Genomic DNA, 25,944 nt, shown 5'->3' with positions numbered 1-25,944 from the left:
CAAATCTAAGAAAAGTAAAGACCGTTTATGTACATTACCCCGTTTAAGACCCAATTATAGCTCGATCAGGAGAAATTGGATTAAAGCCCAAAACCATACCTAGCCTGACACGACACTGATCGAGACCGACTCATTCCTTAAATAGGTAGGTCATGGTCTAAGGACATAGGCTCACTAGGCATGACTAGGCCCGATCGAGACCGCCTCAGCCTGACCGATTGACACCCCTAATTGGGAATAGTGAAGTTCTCTACCATTGTCAAAAAAAGTCTTACGTAAAAATACAAGAAAACACAAGAACATAAAAAAACTCTTCTATTGGGTATGTATTTTTTCTTTTTGATTTTTGTTTATAAAAATGGTTTTGGTTGCATTTGGTATTATGTATGGAGCCTCATTCTATTTAAAAAAAGATTGATAAAACACATAAATGAGAAATAGATAAAGAGTTATTTATGTGTTTTGACCAAAATCGATTTTCAGTTGTTTTTGCATTGAATTTTAATGAACAAGTGGTTAAAACCCCAATATGAAGGGGTAAAGTAGTCATTTGCTTTATAATTATAATTATAAGCCCATCGACCTTATTCTTCGGTCCAAAGTGGAAAAAGAGAGTTATAAGGAAAATGATTAATCATTTCTTCAAAAAACCATTTTGCACGTAGAGATACCAACTTATTTATCACAAAAAATCATTTTTGTCAAGTGGTTACTAAACAATTTTGATGTTAATAATAAAAAATAGTTTTCTTTAATGGTTTTTTTTAATAGGTAAAAAAAAAAAATGATACTAAATATGACCGGAATATAATTATTTTGTTTTCTAACCGTTTCATTTGCATCTATAGATTCTTTTTTCTTCGTTTACCCATCAAACACAGCCTTAAAACTACTTTCGCTCGCTCGATCTATGCGTTGCGACTTGCGACGCACTCACACTCAAGTACACAACAGCCGTTATCACGGATTTAGACCGCTGGACCAGTCGGTCGAACCACTTTGCCTGAAAGGGCCAAACGCCCGGTCCCGAAAAAATAAGGGCTGTGGTTAAAACGTTAAAAAACAGAGAGACCTTCCCCGCTGCAGAACCTCTGCAAGCCCCCCGACCCCCACTGCCCGCACTGTGGGCTTCTGCAACCTTCCCCACCCCCTTCTTGCCTCCTTCAAGCTACAGAAAGGTCTGCATTCCTTGACCAGCGAACTTTGACAACCCAACAGAGTTGAATTATTACTCTCTACCTGCGGGCTAATCGATCTTTCTCAGTTTGTTTTATTTTTTTCCCCCTCTCCCCTTTCAATCCATGTACTCGGTTCTCTCTCTCCCCATGCGATTTATTGGGTCGGTTGGCTAGTGGCTACCGAGTGAGTCGAATTCAATTTCCTCAGTTAATAGAATGTTTTAACGGAAGAGAAAGGACCGATGAATAAACACTACGACTGGGCCTAGTTCTTCCGAGTTCTGGCTCTCACCCACTGCTGGTTCCCTAGGTTTCTGATAAGTTAGTTGTCACTTTGTTATGAATTAACTGTTATTCTCATTCTCGCCAATTTGATTTCTATTTCTGTAGATTATGGGGAAAAAGAACACGATGAAGGATGGAGGAGAAGGGCTCAAGCAGAGAGGAGATAGTGACCACTCCCCATGCACAGTATTCGTTAGCAACTTGCCCTACTCCTTCACTAACTCAGAGGTATAATACTTATTCATCTCTTTCTCTCTATCCCCAAACGCACATCTTTTTCTTTTTTTAATAATTTCATTGCCTATTCCCCCCCCCCCCCTCCTCATACTTCTTGTCTCCTATCACTGTGTTCATATGTATTGGAGTAATGGTCAAATTTTCCTGACTTTTAGTTGGAAGAAGTATTTAGCGAGATCGGTCCCATAAGGCGCTGCTTTATGGTAACACAGAAGGGTATGCAATGCACATCCACCATGTACTTACTTTACTTGCATTTTCATTATTTTTTATTTATCTTTTATTTTTTGAATTTGACTATTATCTGATAGCTTGCTTTGTTTTCATGATGATACCAGAGTACAAACATAGAATATAAAACAGATGCAACAAGATTGAGCGATATAGGTTGTTCGACGAGTGAAGTTTGCATTAGTAGATTCTATGTTTATTGCAGTTGTTTGAGAGCAAGAATGCGCTGATCAGGATTTATTAGAAAATGAGATTGCGAGGAGAGTGATCAAAAGATTTTCACTACCTAAATGCGAAATAGTCTTTGATTCAAGCTTGATCATGGTGTTTCTTTGGTTATCACTGAGAAAGAGGAGCCTCACCTCTAGAACTAATGAGAGTTGAGTACTGATTTAACTGGTAATCAATCAACATGAAAATGAAGCAAGGCAACATTCAATAATATGAAAGGAAGCAGAATAAAATTATTCATTGGCCCAAGGATACCCACCATTAATAGACAACAACTGAAAAAGTTGGAGCCCAAGGAAAAGGGTCCCGAATGATCCGAGTACCTATGAGTTTCACATCTAATAAAGATTGCCTGTGATAAACTTGGACTGGTTATACTGCCTAAATTCATATAGAGTTTCACTCTTTACTCTTTTTTTTTTTTTTTTTTCTAAGGGGTGGGGGAGGTTTAGAAGATAAGAGTTCCTCATGATCCTGACATTGCCAATTTATAGTTCCATCATCTATCCTATTGAAGAGAGGGAAAAAAAAACCCATATTTGGTCTGGCTGGACTGGTCAACCTTCAATCCATTGGATCCTGATGGCCTGCCTAGGCATTTTATTTAATATGCCAGTCTATGGGGTACGAAGGGGTGCGTATGTGGGACAAGTTTTCTGCTTCACTTCCTGCCCAACTTTTGCCCCGAGCCCCTGATTTTGGGGCTCAGTTGTGCACCTGTCTGACTGTAGTTGGATTCTCTCTCTCTCTTAATATGTGCTTTTAAGATTTCATGGGGAGATAAAAAATTGAGGGTCCAGGGTTTGAGTTAATACTTTTAGGGTTAGGGTTAGGTTTAAATCGTCAAAGGTTTATTTACAAAAGGGGGTTTAGGTTTTGGTCATAGGTTCTGAGTAAAAGTAACTAGTTTGACAAATTCATAGGAAGAGAAGAGAAGTAAAAGAAAAAAGGGGGGAAAAAGAAGAGGATGCTGTTTGTTGGATGGATCAGTTGAGTTGTATTAGGGTTGGATTTATCCAATGCAATATTGCAATCAGATGATACTTGTTGTGTTCTCATGGGACTGCCCTAATGATAGCTCATGAGTTGATTATATACTTAACATGGCCTATGGATTTTTTGCTAATTTGTTCTATGATTTCATATTTGCAGGATCAAACATACACCGAGGCTTGGCTTTTGTTCAGTTGTAAGTTTTGTTTAGATATTTGTCGCTCTTGTGCAGGTGTTACGTTCCTTTATTATTATTATCATCATATTTTTGGTGTGCGTGGAAGAAAGGTAAGCTAATTATTGTTAGGTTTAGGCTCTGTTTGGTAACCCTCTGTGGGGGTCATTTCACTGATCTTGTGTTTTCTGGGAGCAGTTTGGGAGTATGAAACATGTTTGTGATAATGTTTCTATTCAACAGAACATGTGTCGTGGCTTTGATAATGTTAGAGTTTTTTTTTTTTTTTTCAAAGGATCATAAAGCTATTTTCTTGGGGTAGGTTCTCTCCTGTTTAAGCTTTCACCCTTGCCCAGTATACAGGGGATGTATCCTCCGTTAGTATCTTTTATTTTCTAGGTACATAAAATCAGAAATTTTTTTGAAGTAAAAAATGGTTTTCTTACTAAATTGAAGAAAACAAAATCTGACCATCAAAGGCAAAGCTGTAGGTGATGAAAAGGAAATCAAGATATTGACATTTCCGTAACTATTGGGGTAGTGCCAGAAACAATAATGACATTTTTCGTAATTACTGGAATTGATTCTGTAAATTGCCTTCTAAATGTTGATTTTGATATTTTTCTGTTCTGGAATTGCTTCTAAAAAGCTTGTTTCCAAACATCACTCTCACGGAGCGAGATTGTTGCTAAATGGAGCCTTATTCTGCAATAGCATGAGACAGGCAACAATATTGTTTATCAATGTTTGTATTTAGCCATTGGATGGCAACCACTTTCCACAAATTTCCATTTCCACTCATGGTTTTATTATATGGTTGACTGGTCATGCACTGCTGTTATTAGTTGTTCTAATCACATACTGACTTGCTAGGGTTTTTGCAATTTTGGCTAAGGTGCTGTTACTGCTATATCATAGGGTGGACATTACCCCCCAAAAAAATATCATAGGGTGGACAGAAATTATTCTGTGAAGTTTTAGATGTAAACAACTCAGATATTAGACATTTTGGTGTTTTTTTTTACACAACTCATCTTTTCTGCTTATCGACTAGCCTTGTGTAGTATATGGAGGGCCTTTTGTATTAATGATATTAGTTTGAGCTGTTAACCCCACCAAACCCACCTCCCCTAAAAAAAAAAAAGAAGAAAAAAACAAAAAGAAAAGACTTGCTACTGTTTATTTGTATCATTGTATGGACAGTCGATTCATGATGCTTACTATTTCGAATGAAAATGATTTATTGAAATGTTATGACATGTGTTTAACCAAGTATTTTTGGCTATGTAAGTATTTTTTTGGGAGAATTGTAAGATCTTTTTTTCACTATACCACAATTTAGTATGGTGTCATAGCCTCACAGGAGCCTACATACATTTCATGTGGACTTCAGCTCTTGATATGATTGATGGAATAGTTCTCCGAGCCTCCGACTATAAAGAATTTATCTCAATTTAAGTGCATGATTGCTTTCAACTTAGAGATTGCAAGAAAGATCTCCATATGGTCTTTATTGACCTAGAAAAAGCTTATGATAGAGTCCCTATGGAGTATCTGGCAAATACTAGAGAAGGGAAGTGTTTCAAGTAAATATGTGAAGATAACTAAAGATAGATATGATGGCGTAGTGACTACTATGAGAATTGTGGGGGGGTCGATGTAGTGAATTCCCAATTACAATTGAGTTACATCAAGGATCAATTTTAAGCCCTTATTTGTTTGCACTTATCATGAATGATTTAATCAGAGACATTCAAGAGGAGGTTCATTGGTGTATGCTTTTTGCTGATGACATTGTTTTTGTGGATGAGACAAAAACATGGATTAACACTGAGTTGGAGTTATGGAGATCAATTTTGGAATAAAAAAGGTTTAAAGATAAGTAGAACGAAGATGGAGTACATGATGTGTAATTTTAGTTACACTAGGACGGATAATGTGGTGGTGAAAATTGATTAGGGAGATTCCGCAAAGTGATTATCTTAGTTGTCTAGGCTCAATCATAAATCAAGAAGATGATATAGAGGATGATGTTTCATAGAGAATTATAATAGGATGGATGAAGTGGAGAGGTGCATCCGGAGTGTTGTGTGATCGACATATTCCTTTAAAATTTAAAGGAAAGTTTTATAGGACAGTCATACAACCAGCTTTGATGTATAGTGTGGAATGTTGTGCAGTTAAGAACATCATGTAGATAAATTTAATGCAGCGGAGATAAGGATGTTGAGATGGATGTATGGCAAAACTAGGAAGGATAAAGTAAGAGATGGTCGTATTAGAGCTGATTTGGAAGTAGCTCTTATTCATGATAAGCTATGAGAAATTTGTTTGAGGTGGCATGGCCATGTCCAACAGAGACCTTTGGATGCTCCAATATGGAGGAATCAAAATATGGAGGAGTAATTTGATTCAGATTGAAGGAACTAAAATAGCTAGGGGTAAGTCTAAAATGACGGTAGGTCTAAAATGACCCTAAGGGAAGTGAGGAAAGACATTAATAGCTTAGGTCTTGTATCAAGTATGACCTCAAATAGAGCTGATTGGAGGGCAAAGGTCCATATAGCCGACCCCATTTAGTTGGGATAAAGCTGAGTTTTTGTTGTAGATTGCTTTCAACTTCTAAGTCTCATTGCTGGGTGTGAGCACCTACATGCCGACCCTCTTTCTCTTTCTAATAGTTCTGTTGATTCTTTTGTAAGTTTGTTGTTGACATACATTAAACCACCTTCAAAGAAGTGGCACATATTGGACGTTTGCCATCCTGATTGCTTATAAGAGATTCAATTAGCTCCAGCTTCTGATTTCTAGTTTTCCACAACCTCATTGCCTAGGAGATTCACCAAAGGACTAAGGGGAGACCCAGAACCTATTGAACCAAGAGATGGATCCCTCAAGTCAAGTGTCGATTGAGATGCCTATGGTTTCGATTGTTGGAACACTATGATAGACTGATCACATTTATTTGATGAAAGGTTTTGGAACCCAAAGGACCTGTTTATGCTGAAAACAAAATTGGAGATGGGGTCCAGTTGCAGTTGGCCCATCTTGCCTGATGTCTCTAGGCTAAACATTTTGACCTGTTATTACTATACGCATGGATGCCCCACTATACATCCCAATCAATGCTTTCCATGTATTATATCATGACGTTATTCTTTTCTTTGTTTTAAGTGTATTTGACTTTCTTATTCGTTGGTACTAAAGTGTACTCACCTTTGTTTTGATATCAATTTTACTTCTTAACAAGGGTTGGACCAAATTAACCCTTAGGTTTGGGCCAACAAGTTGTTCAACCCAGTGATGATAGGCCTAGGGTAATGCAGGAGTAGATTACAAGTAACTAACTCCACAGTTTACAACCCCAAACAATACAAATAGGGGCAAGAAACAAAGAAATAATACCATCAAATAAACCCTCAAGGATACAATACCCATATAGGAGCAAAACTAGCCAAAACCTAATCCAATAGGAGAGGGAAAGACCTGTTATGGAGCTGGAGAGAGAGAGGTGCGGCCAGAGCTGTAGAAGTCCGATTGAGTTGCACTCTTGGGCGTAGATAGTCCCTAGGGAGGGTACAAAAACCCCCAAAGTTGAGAGGATTCTGACGGCTGGTTGTGAACTTACAAGCTTTCTTGATTTTCTGACCTAGGAGAAAAAACTGAGAAGAACCTTCAAGAATAGCAGTTGAATGCTTCCAACAGTGACTAGGTAAGGATCGTGGGACCCTTATGACGCCTGGAATACCCTGATTGAAGACCTGGCTGAACAGAGTACAAGAGAGAGAAAGAGAGGAGATCGATCTCTCTCCTATTCCCACTAGGATTGCTGATCGGTTCTGATTTCTGGAGACTGTTATCAAAATCTGAACTATACCTCTTGAATGTTACAGCAAATAAAATAAAAAAGAAGAATAAAACAGAGAGGGGTTGAGAAGGGTGAAAGAGAATAAAGGAAGTGGCTATCTCAGCCTGTGCTTCTCACCCACAACTATCTCAGCTGCTCTAAGCATTTAGTTGTAAACTTTCTTTCATAAATGCAAACTGTCTTTCATAAATGCAAACTGTCTTTCATAAATGTAAATTTTCTTTCATTCAAATTTGTCCAATAATGGAACATATGCCTTTCTATTTATAGAGGGGAAGTTTATAATCATACTAATACTAGGAGCTAGTTTCCCAATAGGACTAGACACTCCTACTACAACTAGGAATTCAAAATAGGACTAGGACTTGACTTTATGACTCTAACATGGAGTAGGACTAACTAACTAATAGTCTATATAGGACTTTACAACCAACTAATGGCCTAATGGGCCTTTATTGAATTAAATAGCAACTAATTAAACTAATGAATAAAATCTCGTTTTCCTACCTTCTACCAATATTTTAGGCCTATTAAAGTGGCCCATTTCAAAGAAAACTCATGAGATCAAAGGCCCAATAAAATAACCTAGAGGGGGGTGAATAGGTTATACTAGTGGAAATTAACTCTTTTCGATGTATAGGTCACAAGTGTGACTATAAGTTAAAAGCGATGCTGAATAAATAAAATAACAACACCCACAACACAAGATTTATAGTGGTTCGACTCAATTCGAGTCTAGTCCACTCCCTACAAGAATCCTCTTGTAAGGTATTCCACTAGTTCTTCCTTTCAGTACAGTAGGTAGGGAAGAAAACCTTTACAATCTTTTTCACGGATAAGAGTATCCTTACAAATCCCCTTTATAGGCAGAGAGACACCTTTACAATCTCCTTTGCAGGTAGAGATGTACCTTACAATCTCCTTTAAGGTAGAGAGGCACCTTACACTCTTTTAAGGATAAGAGGATCCTTACAATCTCTTAAGAATGAGAGGGTCCTTACACAAGCCTAAGTGCAGTCTAGACTTAATGTAAAATAGAAAATGGAGAAGTGGAATAAAAGAGAATTACCTCCGGTGTGGTGCAAATGAAATATGCAATGATGATACAATGAATGCACCTTTTGAAATCTTCTTGATGTTTGTAATGTAAATGCCAAGATGTAGATGAAGACTTGTAGATGGTCTTGAGTTCCTCTTGAATGTAAAATAAAGAACTTGAACTCAAGAAATGGTGTAGACCAATTCTCACTTCTAATGCTCAAATAATGCTTCTCTGAAGTTGAGATTAATTGTTAATTAATGAGTAGTATTAGAGGTATTTATAGGTGAGCTTAGTGAAGCATTTTAGGTAGGAAATCAAGCTCTAACGGACGTATTCTGGGTCCACCGGTCGACCGCCATCGGTAGCCGATCGATCGCCAAGAGCCGTTGAGGCAAAATATAGCCGTTGGGGTACTTTAAGGCAGTCACCAGTCAACCGGGACTTTTTAACGATCGACCGGCTATGGTCTCGGACAGCTCCGGTTGACCGGGGCTTCCAGCCGGTCGACCGCCAACATGACATGCTCTGTTTTGACAGAATGCCGTCATACTGACTAGTCATCAGTGTTTTGATCATAACTTTTTTGTCAGACCTCAAATTGATCTGAGATCAGTTGTGTTGGAATCACAACTCAATTTCCTACAACTTCTATGAAGGTTTCGTCTCCTGATACTAACCTTAAGATTCCCTAAAATACCCTTGAGTCAGGTTACTGTGTGTTCCACACCACTTAAAGACTTTCCATACCTAGTCAAGGCATGCTCTATGGTCATTCTAATATGATGCAATGCACATGCATGAGGTGAGTGCATATAAGTATGTGGAAATTACAAATTACATTGTAAATAACTTAATCTATCCTAGTGATCTTCTTCTTCACTTGAATCTTCCATTCTTTGGCACTTTATCTTCTTTTCTTCTTGTTTGCAATTCCATGTCTTTAAGCTTCATGTCTTGACATCTTGAAGCTTAAATTCTTATGACATATTCTTCAAGCATTGATGCCAACTTGTTGATACTCTTCATTTGATGACTTCAATCTTCATTTCTTCATTTCATTCACCAAATTCGACCTTTGATATGAAGTCTCTACAAAACAATACTTAAAGGAAAATTGTGACATACCTTCATATGTTTGTTATCATCAAAACCAACTATAGGAGTGTGGGCATATCCCTAACACCCAACACATACATAAGACAACCCAAGTCTTATTTGCAATAAAATAAGCCTAAGTGACTTATCTACATCATAGGGTGCAGGATCAAAGCCCCAATCTAGGATCTAGGTCAAGTAATTTGGCCACAACTTGGAATTTATATGATTACAAATATGGTTCTCCTCATGATGGCTGGGATTTTTGGTCAAGTCTTGCATTAGTATAATCATTAGTATTGTTTGTATCTTTGCTTACAGCTATCCCTTTTTTTGGTTAATATTCGTTTATATTTCTAGTATGTGGGCCCGTTGCTGAAATTGGTAACATTTATTCATGTATATGCAGTGCTGTTACAGACGATGCTGATCGTGCTATTGAGCTGAAGAATGGTGTAGCTATTGGCGGTAGGAAAATTGGAGTTAAACATGCCATGCATCGTCTTCCCCTTGAGCAGCGCTGGTCAAGGGCAAATCAAGGTTATTTATTGTGCTATGGTTCCAGCTTGTGTTCTATGATGCTCTTGTTAATTTTATTACATATTTTCCTACCCCAAAAAAAAAAAAATATTTACCTTGATTTCCCCCCCCCCCAGTTTGGATTTTGTCAGAAAAGGAATAAGGCTATTTTAATTTTAGTTGCTCATCTTGATTGGTACTTGTATTTCGTATGATGAATATCTTTTCCGGTATTTGTCTAAGTTTTTCCAGCTGATGATACCAAGACAAAAGAGGACAAAGAGAATTTGTCTGCTGGTGTGGTCCAACATGAACAAACTCCCAACTTGCGGAAAATAGGTGATAATAAAATGAAATGCTGCTTAATTTTGTCTTCCACTTTTACCTCTGGTTATTGTCTATTTTTGTACAGTCATGTTTCTATCACTTCTTGAGAAGTTTATATTAGGAATGCATATAAACTTCAGGGGATTCTAAGGGAACCAGGAAAGTGAAGACAATTCTCAGTGATCCTAGTGATAAAGTGGATTCTTCGAAAAAGCAAAGGTAGCGATTCTATTCTTTTTGACCTTTCTACTTACTTTAGTGATACTACGTATTTGATTGCAAGATGCTAGATTTTTGGATGCCAACCTGCTTCCTCCTGGCTGAAGGATTGCTTCTTAGCCTTAAGTATATGGACACTCAATTACTGTAGCTAGAAACATAAAAGCGAAAGAACTTAATGAGAAAATAGTTTCTACAAGCAATATCTACTTGTCATTTTGATTCCCATATTTGCAAAGCAATTTTTCCATTCTTAGTATTAGTTAAAATAATAATTGATTCATAGTGAGATCCATGAAAAAATGTACCCAAATTAAGGTATTTTTTAACCAGAACAGTCCCAAGTATGGACCAATCTTCTTTTTTAGTTTTTGTTGGTTCAACTTGATTGTGCAGTGATTCACAAATTGATTGGAAAACATATTGTTCCTCTTGATTTCTTTTACTGATACAAACATACTGTGAATGCCATTTTCTTGATTTGTGTTTCTTATGTTGCCTTTTCTTCATCTTTGATCAATTTATAGTTGCAGTTTAGGTGTGTAGTGGCATGTATTTGTTTACTAAAAAATTTGTCCATCCCCCTAGGGGGCTTACCTTCTGCATAGTTTTCTTTATTAAAACTTGGGGCTTCATATTGCTAGCAGTATTTTTCCTTCAATCTCAAAAGAAAACCCACCACTAGTAGATCCTCTGATCGATCTGCATTACCCATAGGATTGCCTCAATTTGTGACCTGAGCCCCTGGTACTGGCTTGAGTTGAATGACATTTATGTTGTTTTGTACTTTTGTCATAATATTTGGTTAGTTGTGTTAGAGAATCCTTTAGACCAATTTCCTCGAAATTACATAGGCACCTTCTTTTTTTCCCTTTGTCACGTTCTTCTTGCACCATACCATGTGGATTCTATTATGTCAGATCTGTTCATGATAGGGAGTTAAAGGGGGTGGGGGAGCGAAAAGAAGAAAAGTGTCCTCCATGTTAACTTGGACATGGGGGACTGACTTGGTTTGTGATTCCTCAGCTTGGCCCAAGTGTTGTAATTGGCGATAGATTTTGGGAGTAAATTTTATTTTCTTTTGGAAATCTGTTAATTTGATTTGGTTGATCTGGTTGCTATTAACTATTGCCTTATCCAATATTCATAAATTATCTATTTTGTTTTTGTTTTTGTTTTTTTTCCTATATGATTGATGATGTCTGATCCTATTATGAATGAATGGTTGATGCAATAATGTTGTACATTGCATATTTATCTCTTACTTTGATGCTGTGAAGGGTTGCCAGAACAGTCATATTTGGTGGATTTGATAGTGCTGAGATGGCTGAGGAAGTTCTTCGCCGTGCCAAAGAGGCTGGCTCTGTATTATCTGTAACATATCCCCTTCCAAAGGAAATGCTTGAACTTCACGGTTAGTATCTTTCAGTTTCCTTTATTTCTGTGCATCTTGGCATTTTATTTGTGGATGGGTGGTGTATACATGTTTCTTAAAATTTGATATTTTCTATGAACTGTTGGATGATTTAGCTATGGTCTGATGGATTGTCTTCATTGTATTTTGCCTTGAAAGTTTGGGAGGGAATAATTTTGAGTATTCGATGCGTGGGTGTTTTTGCCAATAAATGGAAGTGAAAGTAGTGAACTGGGGAATTTAATAGTAAGATGAGAGATATAAATAAGCTCATCTCTTACCCTTCACATTGCCGGTCAGAAATCATGAGGGAAGGCAGTGTATAAATGGTCACCAGAAGAAAACTATTGTTTAGCTGAATTCTTAGTTTCTTACATATAAATCATGATTGGTGGAAGGGGTATTCATGTAGCTGAATTCCAGTTTAAGGGACAAACCTTGACTATTGATTATAAATCCAGGAGAGACATGGGTAATGGATTATCACCATGTTGAGGAATTTGAAGAAATTTATCTGATGGTCCCTGCTATAACATCTTGGTTTGAGTTCGATATGGGCTTCCTGAAGAAGAAACATTATTGTTTGGAGAATTCTGGTTAACCTTTTTTCTACTTTTTTTGCTTCTGTTGCAGTGTATATCTTTTGAAGTTTCTAGTGTCCCTAGTCTCTTGGAAGGTCTTAACAAATGACGTCTTTTGACTAAACGATAATGGTCTGGTATTGTGAATAACATAGGAATATTTGGATCTTCTTTTCATGCTACGTATTAGCGTGGTTTCCTGCTGAATTTGCTAAATCGTTGGCTTGTCAAAGGGAATATCACTCTCAAATGAACTGGAGCCTTTTGCATGCTTATGGGACTACAGTTCTTTCAGTTAGAGCCGAGTATTAATGGCTTAAGAAACTTGGAATATTGTTGCAGGGCTTGCACGAGATGGATGCAAACTGGATGCTGCAGCTGTACTTTATTCAAGTGTTAAATCCACGCGTGCCTCTGTTGCGTCGCTACATCAGCAAGAGATAAAGGGTGGATATATTTGGGCGCGTCAGCTGGGTGGAGAGGTATGAGATATACTAGATAGTTTACTGCCTTCTGTAGTGTTAATACGTTTACAATTATTCTATATTTTGTATCTGAAAATGCTATGTGCTACTCAATCGATTTGTCTTTCAATTACTTTTAAGTATAAAAGTTAACCACAATCATAGACAATATGAATTTCCTAGTGAGCATGGTTCAAGATCTCGGCGAGATCTCGCCGTTTTTGTAGATTAGTGAGATGAGATCACAGGTGAGGTATAAAAACGACAAGATCTCGCCGAGATCTCGCCAAAATCTTGCCAAATCTCGCCAAGATCTCGTCTCTCTCTATACTTTTTTGAAGAAAAAACACCAAGGGGCAAGAATTTTGGTGCTTTTGCTTGAGGATCTCCATTCCTATCTTATGTCATTTCAAATTTTCAAATGTATATTAATGTGACTCATCAGTCATCTATTTTGATTGTTAATCAATTAAGTAATTATCTATGATGTCTTTTAAATTCTTAAGATTATGGTGTGTCATGTGTTGGTTGTAGAATGTGGATTGTGGAATAGAGCATACTAGCCTAGGGTCCGAAGAGCCAGAGACTACTTACATAGGGTACAAAGTCAAAGTACTATTTTAAGTTTTATTTAAAGAAAAAAAGAGAACGATGTTTCCATTGTGTTTAGAAGTCCTAAAATAGGGTAAATACCTAGTTTAAGGGACTAGAGAGACCATATGACCACCGAGACCAACCACCGTGTTGACTGCGAAAAAATACATGATCTCGGCGAGATCTGCTGAGATCTCTCTTTTTTGGATTAGCGAGATAGGGGGCTAGAGCGAGATCTTAAACCATGCTTGTGAGCTACCACAATTTATCAAGTTTTTCCCCTCTTAGATGGCATGCTAAGAGTATGTAATACATCCTTTGACGAGGAAGAAAAAAGAATTAATGATCCTATTTTGTGATCTATGACCAAGCACTCACATTCAATTTTTTTCTTTTAATTATTTTTTTGAATCTGGATTTTAAAATATATAAAGGAAAAAATTGAACCATGCAATTTTTTAAACCATGCAAATGACTAAATTTTTATTCTCCCCGATTGAATTTAACTGCACTTAGGAAATATTTCTCTTGATCTTAAAATATATAAAGGATTGAATTTTGGGGGTTTGTTTGATCATACAAGAGCTCGATTTTATCCAAAATTCAGGCTCATCTGAACCCTACTTTGAGAGATACAGGTTACCCTAATTTTGACCTAATCTGTAGTTTATTTATCAGTGTAGCTTCTGAGTTCTGATCAGATCTGAGTCTCTAGTTTGCCTAACGTTTAGAGCCTATCACTAGTCCTTACTGGGGTTGATTACATCCATAATCTTCCTTACATAGCTGCAAATGTATGTTCTGTGCAAGATCCCTAATCACATTTCAAGCGAAGACCACTTGCCAGTAGTTTATTGATGTTGATGCCTTCAAATTTTTTTGTTGCAGATGTTCCTTTGGCCAAAGAGTTCCCCTACATCCTGACATTAGCCTTGAGATGCTTCTTCTTTTATTCATGAACAATAAACAATCCAATTTCTTTCATTACTGTACGACCCAGCAGATTTGAATAGTGTAGCAAATGCAAAAAGCAGCTGCTTCAGAGGTGAGCAGGACTGAGTAGAGATTTGCAGATGGGGGAAGGAACTCAACCAAGATCGAACAGACCAAAGCAATATTCCCTAATACATACCTTCATGTCATGTTCAGAAACAAATGGCATGATGGCCTTGATCTCTTTGATAAAGATAACATCTCTAGCCAGCTTAAAACCTCTCTTCATGAACTGTTCAGGTGTCACAACTTTTTTGAAGACAAAACCCAAGCAAGCATAATACCATTGGTGGAGCATTCTTCTGGATATATGCTCTGTCTTGTCAATCTCTGATTCTTCATCATGTGGAAAATTCCAATAGTATTTCCTGAAAATTGCCCCCTAGAACCATCTCTTTCTCCTTTTATCTTCTCTAGAGATCATTATATAGGGGTTCTGCCCTCTTTGAAGGAGGCTTGTGCAATGCTCTTCTCAAGTTATTGGGATTATAGTTCTACTCCGGATATTTTATAGTTGTTAATCGGATTTGTTTCTGTAATATTCCTCAAGAATCCCGTGACACTTGGACATCATTTTGTCTTCCTGAGAATGGTACCCCCCGTGAAGTTTCTAAACAGGAGAAAACATTACTCCTTCTCTTTTCAGCATCTTACAATTGTTGGTAGTTATGGTAGGTCAAACTTCACAAAGCTACTAAAACTGAGATTTCTCGTGCTTTCTAGGATGGAGGAGAATCAAATTTTGACTTGTTGAGTTAACATCTTGAGTCAAATTTTAGTTCTAACCTGTGGTCATGATTGAAAACAACTCAGTGGGGTCTATAGTGTGATGTTACACGGCTCATGTCAGCGTGAGGTTCTTGGAATGACTTGGCCACCTTCCCACCTTCCCACCTTCCCATCCTCTCATTTTTCTATTCCTTTTCGAAGGGAGGAAGAAACATGAGGTATTAAGCAGTGTTGCAGTGTTTTTTGGTGTCTGATACATGGAAACACCAGAAAAACAAAAGGCTTGTAGTCCTAACATTCTTCCATGCAATGTGAAAAAAAATATTTTATGTCGGTGATGAAATCCTTCCTTCCCATCCCCCCACCCCCCAAATAAATAAAAAAAGAAAATGAATCCTGATTCGACGACAATTCAAGGTAAACCATTTCCCCATCCTAAACATGAAAATACTTGCCAATCTGATGTTTATTATTAGTGTGTGGGGCACAGTTTTCTATTATAGCTTCCTCGATTGTGATACTGATTTCTAAAAGGTTTTGTTTCCTTTTATGAGTCTCTGGATAATGTATGCTTAAAGCAGGTCTAAATGTTGGCTTTCTGTTATTTGTGAATCAGGGATCCAAGACTCGTAAATGGAGACTTATAGTTAGAAATCTTCCCTTCAAGGTCAACTGTTTCCTGGTGTGACTTAACTGTTTTTTTTTTTTTTTGTTTTTGTTTGGGGGATTATGTAACTGAGTTATTCTTTAAAATAGTATGCAGGCTAAAGTCAATGAGTTGAAAGGAATATTCTCCTCAGCTGGTTTTGTGTGGGACATCTTTGTTCCACAGAATTCTGAAACTGGGTATATGCTTTACATCTGTCTTTTTTATTTATTTATTTATTTATTATTTATACATTCATTTTGAAAGTGAAATGGGTCTGAGCTTTGTTTCTGTTTTCTTGTTTATCGTCTTCTTGTTTTCTCAATGCAGATTATCTAAGGGATTTGCATTCGTTACGTTCACTTGCAAGCAGGATGCAGAAAATGTAAGATTGTCTATACACAACTTGTGTTGAGAATAATGAGAACTTGGGTTTTATAAAGGTTTCAGAGTCTTTTTTTCTTCTCTTTACAGGCAATTCGGAAAGTAAATGGGCAAACATTTCGTAAACGACCCATTGCTGTTGATTGGGCTGTTCCCAAGAAAATATATACAGCTGGCGTTAATTCAGCCGATGCACAAGAGGATGGTGATTTATGGCTCTTACCTCTTTGTCGTTCAGTGTTCTTCAATGTTGGACTGCTTAATATGCATGAGTCTCTTTCTGTGCTTTTCTTTACTTAAATGTTCAGAAACTTTTAATTATGAAAGAAGATAGAAATGTTGGCTTCTGCAACTTCTATTCTTGGGTAGAAGTAAGTTTAAAAAATGTGATGTTTCTGTCTTTCTGATACTCTAAAATGTACCTGTCCATTATATAGTATCTATTTATTTGTGACAAATTTGACTTATATTTCGTAGATTGGATCTTGGCTTCTCACCATTTATTCTCAAAAAAGTATTGAGATTATGTCACAATGACACTTATATGCTCTAGAAGTGCCTCTGATGATAAATAGTTGTCTGGTGATAATACTTTTGCTCCTTCTCTCAAATAGTTCATGTTAGACTTCAAGTATTTATTGTGTGGCTGTTTCTGGTATTTATGTTTTTTTGGGGGTAATTATGTAATCTATCTGAGATATATGGCTTTCAGTAGGGTAAAAACCATCCCTACTGATCACCTCCTCTTTTTTCTCTTACTCTCACTTTTAGTCACTGTTAGAGATGTTCTGAACTCAGTTACAGTACAGAATGGAGTATTTTGAGACAGCTGAGATCCTATTTTCACACCTTGTTGGGATAAGGCTTAGTCAAGTTTATGAATTGTATGTGAAATTTTGGGTTATCCTTTGGATGTTGTCTTTTGAGTTCAAACTAAACTTCCACATTTACCTGTTCTATTTGTTCCTCTGCTTTGGTTTTGAGTTAAAACTAAACTGCCACATTTACCTTTTCTATTTGTTATCCTGGTTGTTTATGCATGCTTTTGTTCTTCTTTTCAAGATTTGTCAGATTAAGCAATACCATGGTCTCATTGAATATGTAATTTGTAAGGGTCTTTCTGTACTTGATTATGTGCTCGTGCAAAGCGCCAGAGTGTTTTCATATGCTTGGATATAGATGGATGTAATGCTGTAAGATTCAGTTACTCATTAAAAGGAACAGCATTGGTCACATGTCTGGCTTAACAGTGGAGTTATGGTATCTTGATTTGGAAGCACACTTGAGTCTTCAAATCTTATAGCTAGCAGCACCAATTGTTGCCTGTCACTCGCAAACACCTTGCTTATCACTTATCTGTACCGTCATCATTTTATTGCATTGCCTAGTTTCTGATACTCCTACTTCTTTGAGCGACAGCCTTATCTTGTTTTCCTAATTCCCAGTAATTATAATTGTCAAGGCATCGCCTGGGCGTCCAAGATCTTTCTTTGGTCCAATGCGATAGGACGCCTTGTTGACACTTCACAAGTATACGTTTGATTTATGTTTATTGCTTATTTTTTCCCCCAATGAATATGCTTATTGATCCTATATTTTGTTTATTATATGATTTTCTCATATTAGGTCATGACTAGCATGCTTATATCATATTGCATTGATATAATTGTATGTTGCATTATAAGCATAATTATATAAAATAATCATTGCTATATTACATATAGTCATGTACCTCAAATGACTCTTCAACGCCTTGGGTCCCCTAGTGTCTCTGTCAGCTATGCTAGTAATCACATTATTTGGATTCTCTAAAAGCCTCCTCTTCTGGCCCATTTTCTGCAGTTTTTTCCCTTAAACTTAGCACTTAGAATCTGGTGCTCTCTGATTTCACAACACCTGCTCTGTAGTTTTTTTTAAACAAATTGCATTATACAACATTTGTTAATTTTTATAATTATAAAATCCTTACATTTGGCATAGACATAAATATGTTGGTGGAAATACCAACTTCCCTGCGTGCTGTTGGATGGGCGATACCTTTTAAGCTTTGACCGCTGCTTCTTCTATGGGATTTTAGTTTGTCTCAAAGCTTCGCTTCCTTCTTTAGCACCCTTCCATTTCCTTGTATCATATCATTTTCATTGGGCTTAATTTTCTGTTTGCAGGGCAACTGAATGATGGACATGAGGAAGGAGACTCCAGTAGTGATGATTTGGAGGATGGTATTGGTGTTAGGGAAGAAAATTGTGAAAACACCCTCGTTGAACATGATGTTCTGAAAGACTCTAATGCCATAGATGACAGAGTTCTCAGTGAAGAATTGAATTTTGACGAGGAGGCAATCATCACGAGGAAAGTACTAAAGAACTTGATTGCATCCTCTGCAAAAGGATCAATGCCTTCAGTTACTGAAGAGTCCATGATACATGAATATGAGAAGGAAAATGTTGACAATGCGATTGAGCCTGGAAAAAATGCAGTGACATTTAAATCTGTAAAGTCGCCCGAAATTGTTAAGGCAGATTGTCAGCTGATTGAGGGACAGGAGTCGCAGGATGACTTGCAGGGAACAATTTTCATTAGCAACCTCCAATTCGATATTGAAAATGAAGATGTGAAACAACGGTTCTCTGCATTTGGGGAAGTGAAATCCTTTGTTCCAGTTCTGCACCAAATCACTAAGTATGATTGAAATCTAGATTCCCCCTCCCCTCCCCAAACAATACTTATATTTTATCCTAATCTTCTTGTTCTCGTGGGCAGACGACCTAGAGGGACTGGATTTCTCCAGTTCAGTACACCATCTGCGGCAGATGCAGCAGTTTCAGCCGCAAATGATACATCTGGTGTAGGGCTTGTTCTTAAAGGTAGGCAACTGACTGTTTTGAAGGCTTTGGACAAGAAATCAGCCCAAAAGAAGGAACTCGAGAAGGCAAAGAAGGAGGATCATGATCACCGCAACCTTTACCTTGCGAAGGTCATTTACGTTCTTCCTGCTCAATTTTTTAATGGTGATTGACTGATGGGTAACTCCTAACTCCACTTTATGTTCCATATTTTACAGGAGGGTCTCATTCTTGAGGGCTCACCTGCTGCTGAAGGTGTTTCCGCTAATGATATAATAAAGAGACAAATGTAAGTAACCGAGGAAGTACTCAATTAGCTATGTCCGATAGAATAAACCCTTCTGTGGTGTACATAAATGCACACATTCAGAGCCAATCGATTGTTTGGTCGGGTTTTGGTAGGTTCTAACAGGGCCAAAGTTGGCTCTTGTAGCAGCAATTTTGGTTTTCGGTTATAGTTTTTCCACTTGTAGCTTTTCATTGGTACCCAATATGGTATTGAAGATGTCTTAAACTGTACTCAGTTTAAGTTTTTGTTCGGATTTACTTAAACGACGTTTGGCAGAAATCAGTGTCAGACCAGTGATATTTGGATAAATAAGTACCAGACCAGCACCTTACACCTAGACCCCAAACAAACTGTCTAAATGAGAAGGCGCCGCGTTGACAACTATGGGAGATGGATCTTCCAGAAGGACATGTTCCTATGGGATTTAGATGGGTCTTAACAGTTAAACATCGTTCGGATGGCATCATTAAGAGATACAAGGCTAGACTAGTGGCCAAGGATACAATTAGGTGTATGGAGTTAATCATCAAAAAATATTTGACCTTGTTGTGAAACTTTACTACGTGAGAATTCTCTTATCCTCGGTAGTGAATCAGGATTGGCCATTATACCAATTAGATGTAAAAAATGCCTTTCTCCATAGTGATTTTCTAGAGGAAGTGTATATGCAAGTCCCTCTGGCTTTCAAATTTCCTATAGAAAAAGAAAAGGTGTGCAGGTTGAAGAAGGCACTTTATGCTTTTAAACAGTCTTCAAAGGCTTGGTTTGAAAAATTCAGACTAGCAGTGCTAAGAAATGGATACACTCCAAGCCAAGCTGACCACACTTTGTTCATCAGGCTAGGCAATAGTAAAATCACAGCCTTAATTGCCTATATGGATGACATTGCAGTAATGGGAAATGATGTAGAAAAGTGGGTGAGGCTAGGAAATTACCCAGTCCAACAATTTGAGATCAAAAACCTTGGTACTTTAAAGTATTAATTGGGAATTGAAGTGTTTAGGTCAAGAAGGGGTGCTTATATTTGTCTGAGGAAGTATGTCGTGGATCTCTTAAAAGAGGTAGGGATGTTGTGTTGTAAACCGGCTTTGTCACTCGTTGATCCAAGTCACAAAATAGGTGATAAAGTGATCATCTGTTAATTGATGCAAGACTGTATCAAAGATTGGTGGGAAAGCTAATCTATCTTTCCATCACTCGTCCAGACATAGCATACGCTATTGGAGTGGTGAGTCAGTACATGCATGCTCGAAGGACTGGTCATTTGGAAGCTGTATACCACATTCTCAATTATCTGAAATTAAGCATAGCCATCTAGGAAAAGTATTATTGTCTGCTAAACATAATGAATTGAGGTTTGAGGCTTACACTGATGTAGACCAGGGTGACGGAGGGATCGTACTATTCGAGGCTTTTCTTATGCTTTGTCGACAAGGGCTGGGTCTATAACGGACAAGATATCTACATCGCGTTTTTGTACATTTGTAGTTACTTGGAGGATAAAGAAACAATCTGTGGTTGCTAGGTCTAGTGGAGAGGCTGAATTTATAGCAATGGCACACGGAGTCTGTGAACTCTTATGGATAAGAAAGCTGGTTCAGGAAGTGGGAGTTAACAATGATGGCTTCATGAGATTATATTGTATAACAAGCTTGCCATCAACATAGACCATAACCTTGAGCAACATGATCACACAAAGCACATTGAGGTTGAACGACTATTCATAAAGGAGAAGATTGACTTTGGCAGTATCTGCACTCCCTCTGTGAAGACTGGGGGATCAATTAGCTGATGTGCTAACAAAAGGACTCAATTACTCACTGTTTCATAGGAATCATAGCCTCTTGAGCAAGCTGGGCATGTATGATATCTACTCCCCATCTTGAGGGGGGGGGTGTTAGACTGAGGATATGTTGGGGATTATATGTAATGCAGTCTTATGGGGGAATACTTATGTCTATAAGAGTATTTCTGGTCATGAGTTCAAAATAGTGTTTTACGTAAAATGACTCAGGTGAGATCATAACTCACTGAAGTTTTTTGAAACCCTTTCTTCTCTCTTTCTTCCTCTTCTCTTCCTCTTTTTCTCTCCCTACGATCTGCCCCTTTTTTGATTCACAACTTAATCGAATATTGCAGGCCCAGTCCAAAAATTTATTGTCCTATTTTAATAGCTATAAGGTATGGGCTTTAAATTATTTGGGGTTTATTTGTAAGTGGTTGAATTATATGCCAAAAATTGGGGGTCTGAAGGGGTACGTGATAATAGATATTTAATTAGTATTGGGGTTCATTAGGCGATGTAGTTTTCTGTAGTTTAGTGATTAAAGAATCATATTCTGGTTAATTCTGTAGGTCTCTAGTTATCTAGAATATTTAGGCTTCAACAAATCTAAAGAATTAAGAATTTGAGAGTCCCTTGTTAGTTAATTTAGTCTAGCTACCTAAGGGGTTTAGATTTAGGAGACTTTCTTTTGTCTTCCAATAAATACGTAAGCCCCCGATGATGATGGTTAATGGAATGAAATACAGAATTTGGATTTGAATTGTGTAGCCAAGAATGACTCTTCTATTCTCTCTTCCTTTTTGTCAGTTACTATTCACGGTGTACTGTTCACAGTCCCATAACAACCCCTATCTCCACTCTTTCTTTCCCCAATTCTGGCTACGGAAACCAGCAAATCAGCAAGATATTTCAAACCTTGTTTTAACAGTATATAGTTTACGTCTGTTCCTGTGGATCAGTTGATCTGATCTCTGATTCCTTCACTGGAATCAAGGATTGGGTGGCTGCATCATAATGGCTGATGTCATGTCTTATTCTTTGGGATGTTGCATACTCTACTATCTCTGGGCATGATAAATATTAGTATATTACTATACAGTACTTGAGTAGAAACCACAGGGTGGTGTCTTTCTATGCAATGTATTATTGCTACTTTCCACATGATAGCTTGGGTGAGACGGAAATATAATTTGAGTTTTCTACCGGTTACAGGTTGCAAAAGAAAAAGGAGGTCAAGCTTCAATCTCCCAACTTTCATGTTTCCAGAACCAGACTCATAATATACAATTTGCCCAAGTCGTTGACAGAAAAGGATCTTAAAAAGCTTTGTATAGATGCAGTTCTTTCCCGTGCTTCTAAACAAAAACCCATGATTCAACAGGTAAGCTACTCCTGATAGTTATTGGAATTGTTGTACTACAATTTTGTTGTACGCTCAAGATAACTGTTACAAGTAACTTTAACAATGGATATCCAGATCAAGTTCTTAAAGGATTCAAAGAAGGGGAAGGTTATTCAAAAGAATCATTCACGTGGGGTAGCTTTTGTTGAGTTCTCTGAACATCAGCATGCACTTGTAGCTCTGAGAGTTCTTAACAACAATCCTGGTAATGTACTTCTGTAATATAATGAACTCAAATTCCGCTAAGAATATGCTGATCATTAGAAACTAGTTTGTTTCACTCTTACTGCTCTTCGATTGCATTGCCTTGAGCTATTGGTCTATTCCTGTGCTGTCATACTTGTTTTGTACCTTATTATTCTTAATCTCATGCATGGAAGAAAACGTGGGGTGAAAATATTGGTTTGGTGTTGGCAGGGATCAATAGAATCCAAAACGCCTGCATCAATGGGCTGGTGAATCAAAGCCCCAACTTGATTTCTTGCAAGAAGAGGGAGAAATCGAAGTTTTTTCAAGAGAAAAGGAGCCAAAAAGTTGGCTCTTCTGTTCTGGTTTTGTATCTGAGAAGTGAAATGCATTCTGCCCCTTTTTAAAGAGATGTATTGACCAATATCGAACCGTATCATACGATTGGTGTGATACGTACCATACATTTGGATTTTTAATTGTTCAGGTATCTGTACGTACGATCTGTACGATACAGTTCGATTCAAAAATATTTTAAACTTTAATGTATAGTATCGATATGATACAGTATGTATATCATATCGATAGTAACTGATACTGATACCTATCGGTCGATACGATACGCACCAGTATACTTTAAACCATGGCATTATGTGTATAAAAGAATAACCAGCAGCAGTTTATCAATGTAATCACCACAAAACTGACAGAACTGTAGCCGAAATGATAGGAAATGAAATATGGATGTAAGGCCAGCAGTGTCTTAACAATAAATGCCACAATCTGAATTCTGACAGAAATCGAATCCCAATGGAAAACAAAATCAACTCTTGAATAGGGCGGCAATTCTGGCTGTAGATTGTAGACAAATAGAACACCAAAAATCCCATAATAGAGATTAATCCCGCAGTTAGATAAGAGTCATAGATCAAAAAGTTCAGATTCTGAGAATGCAAACCCAGATTTTATATATCTGCAAATTAAAGGCTCTGATGATGCTACATCTTTATTATTGCACAAAATTTGAATTACTGTGGCACCATCCAATTCTTCCCATTGCATAAGGTGCATTTGTGTTGGTAGTTCCTATCCATTTTCTTAATTTGTTGAAGTGTAACATGGAAGTGGGACACCAATAATTATTTGAATGTCTATCTTCCTCATTTTATTCGTATTAGCATTTCTTTCAGAAGATTGCGTTCAATTGTATAATTTTGGCTTTACTTACTAATAGTATTATATTTGAAAATGAATTTTATATGCCTTGGAAAATTTTCCCTTCTTATATTTGATTGCATTATTACTTGCATGAAAAGTCCAAGAGTTCATCTACGTGCTGAAACTCATGACATATGATAGAAGTACTAGGTACTGAAAGGCATTTTATATTTTCAATTTGAAAGACTGGAGCAACTGTGTCCTGGGTATATGACAACTATGGTTATAGACCTCATATTCGAGCTAGAAATTGTGTTCTGTAGCCATACATTTGTAGATTCAAGGGATTGCAGGGTCTCCAGGTTGTGGATCCCACATAAATCAGCTCCAGAACAATGGTTCTTTCTGATAATGTTATGCGAAGATTAAAATGGAGACAAGAAGCAATAAATTGCACGGTTACCATAATCCAATTGGGTTTATTTCCTACATTTGAGATCCTTTAGGTGGGCTTCAATGCATCATGGAAGGTCCCAGACACGTGTAGGCTGGTGGTGGTTTGGTAATTATGTGTGTATGACTATGTGGAACACAATGGAGTTCTTTTAGATGATTAATGTGGTGGTGTCATCTTATGACATCCTAAGTGGGAATTGCCTAGATGTTTTGATACTTTTTATATGATGTCTATCTTCCATTTAGATAGTCTGTTCTCATCTCTACAGAAAGAAATAGCAGTTTGGGCTTTAATTTCAATGAGCCTGACTTATGTTCTATTTATATTCTCCAGAAACTTTTGGCTCTGAGCATCGCCCCATTGTGGAGTTTGCCCTTGATAATGTCCAGACACTGAAGTTGCGGAAATTTAAGCTACAGGCTCAACAGACCAAGGATGGAGTCCCAGAAGAGCAGCGAAACAATACTGAATTTCTGACAAAAGATGCCAATCCAAATGCTGGAGACAAGAAACGGAATCGTAGAGATGTCAACAGGTCAGCCAAAACACCAGAACCTGGTAAAGGAAATGTAAGGGAACACATGGGCCCTGGGGAAGCCACCAAGGAAGAACTCCTCCCAACTAAGAAGCAGAAGGGAGCTGTGGAGAGAGTAACTAAGGTTGATTTTGCTGCCAAAGATCAATCTATAACAACTTTGGAGCCAAAGAAGCACCAAAACTTGAGAAAGTTGAAGGGTAGAAAATTATCTGATGCTGGTGATGTGGCTGCTGATACGCGAGAGTTAAAACCTAAAGGGAACATAGAGATGAGTCTGAGGAAGAGGAAGCTAGAAGATAGTGTTCTTTCGAAGCCACAGGCGAACAAGAATAACCCCAACAAAAGGAAGAGCAAAGACTCGGGGAAGGACGTCGTGGATAAACTTGACATGCTGATAGAACAATATCGATCCAAGTTTTCACAGCGCACTTCTGACAAGCCTGATGGTGAAAAGCAAGGTTTTAGACAACTCAGAAGATGGTTCCAGTCATAGCTTCCCAGTAGCTCGCCCTTTAATAGAATCGCATTGTACTTTCCATGTATTGATGCTTCTGCAGAGGGGGATGGTTTTGAATCTTTATCAGACAGGATTTTATTTATAGTAAGGTTCTAGACAACTAAGAAGATGGTTCCAGTCATAGGTATTCCCAGTATTCAGAAAAAAGAAAAAAAAGCTTCCCAGTAGCTCTTTGATAGAATCTGGTTGTAGTTCCCATGTATTGATGCTTCTGTGGAGGGGGATGTTATTGAATCTTTATCATACAAGATTGTATTTATAGTTACTCTTCTTCGTTCTGGTCTGGATCACAACTTGAAAGTGAGTTGGGAAGTCTTGGCCTTACTGATTTTTTGGTTCTGATCTAAATGGTAAAAACCAAAAGGATATTCTTGATGTTCTGTTTGTTTACATGTAAATTATCATAGTAAGATTTTCCAATATTTGCTTGGCAATTATTTTATATGATAAAAGTAATTTAAAATAATAAGGGGGTGTGTAATGGAATCACCATGCCCAACTAATAGAGATGCAGGGGAAATTAACAAGGTTCATCAATAGAGTGTTAAGGGTGTTGGAGG

The 25,944-nt window shown here is 37.5% G+C and overlaps 1 protein-coding gene across 3 annotated transcripts; it reads left to right on the top strand.

The window, feature by feature from the left end:
• Window positions 1-1,074: 1,074 nt before the first annotated feature.
• Window positions 1,075-25,759, top strand: LOC122091583 (RNA-binding protein 28-like). Of its 3 annotated transcripts, none has more exons than XM_042661593.1 (19): window positions 1,075-1,362; window positions 1,569-1,691; window positions 1,856-1,916; window positions 3,315-3,351; window positions 9,745-9,875; window positions 10,107-10,193; window positions 10,322-10,400; window positions 11,681-11,814; window positions 12,738-12,877; window positions 15,792-15,842; window positions 15,939-16,021; window positions 16,152-16,206; window positions 16,296-16,410; window positions 18,371-18,887; window positions 18,969-19,182; window positions 19,270-19,340; window positions 22,339-22,507; window positions 22,604-22,733; window positions 24,663-25,759. In XM_042661593.1, exons 2-19 carry the CDS (start codon window positions 1,572-1,574, stop codon window positions 25,358-25,360), a joined length of 2,892 nt encoding a protein of 963 aa, XP_042517527.1. In that variant the 5' UTR covers window positions 1,075-1,362; window positions 1,569-1,571; the 3' UTR covers window positions 25,361-25,759. The 3 variants fall into 3 exon arrangements, with proteins under 3 accessions (XP_042517527.1, XP_042517525.1, XP_042517526.1); XM_042661591.1 differs by having other exon boundaries at window positions 10,098-10,193; XM_042661592.1 differs by lacking the exon at window positions 1,075-1,362 and adding an exon at window positions 1,439-1,456 and having other exon boundaries at window positions 10,098-10,193.
• Window positions 25,760-25,944: the final 185 nt, after the last annotated feature.

Source organism: Macadamia integrifolia, chromosome 10 (assembly GCF_013358625.1).
Source record: "Macadamia integrifolia cultivar HAES 741 chromosome 10, SCU_Mint_v3, whole genome shotgun sequence".
In the NCBI taxonomy this organism is placed as follows: Eukaryota; Viridiplantae; Streptophyta; class Magnoliopsida; order Proteales; family Proteaceae; genus Macadamia; species Macadamia integrifolia.
The sequence above is the reverse complement of the archived record's forward strand: the minus strand, read 5'-3'. Positions and strand labels throughout refer to the sequence as shown.

Excerpts from the sequence above, each read along its gene's own strand:
- LOC122091583 (XM_042661591.1), top strand. The coding sequence starts at position 1,572 with ATGGGGAAAAAGAACACGATGAAGGATGGAGGAGAAGGGCTCAAGCAG. Across the intron at positions 12,878-15,791 it reads CGCGTCAGCTGGGTGGAGAG|GGATCCAAGACTCGTAAATG; the intron begins GTATGAGATATA and ends TTTGTGAATCAG. Across the intron at positions 22,734-24,662 it reads AGTTCTTAACAACAATCCTG|AAACTTTTGGCTCTGAGCAT; the intron begins GTAATGTACTTC and ends TATATTCTCCAG.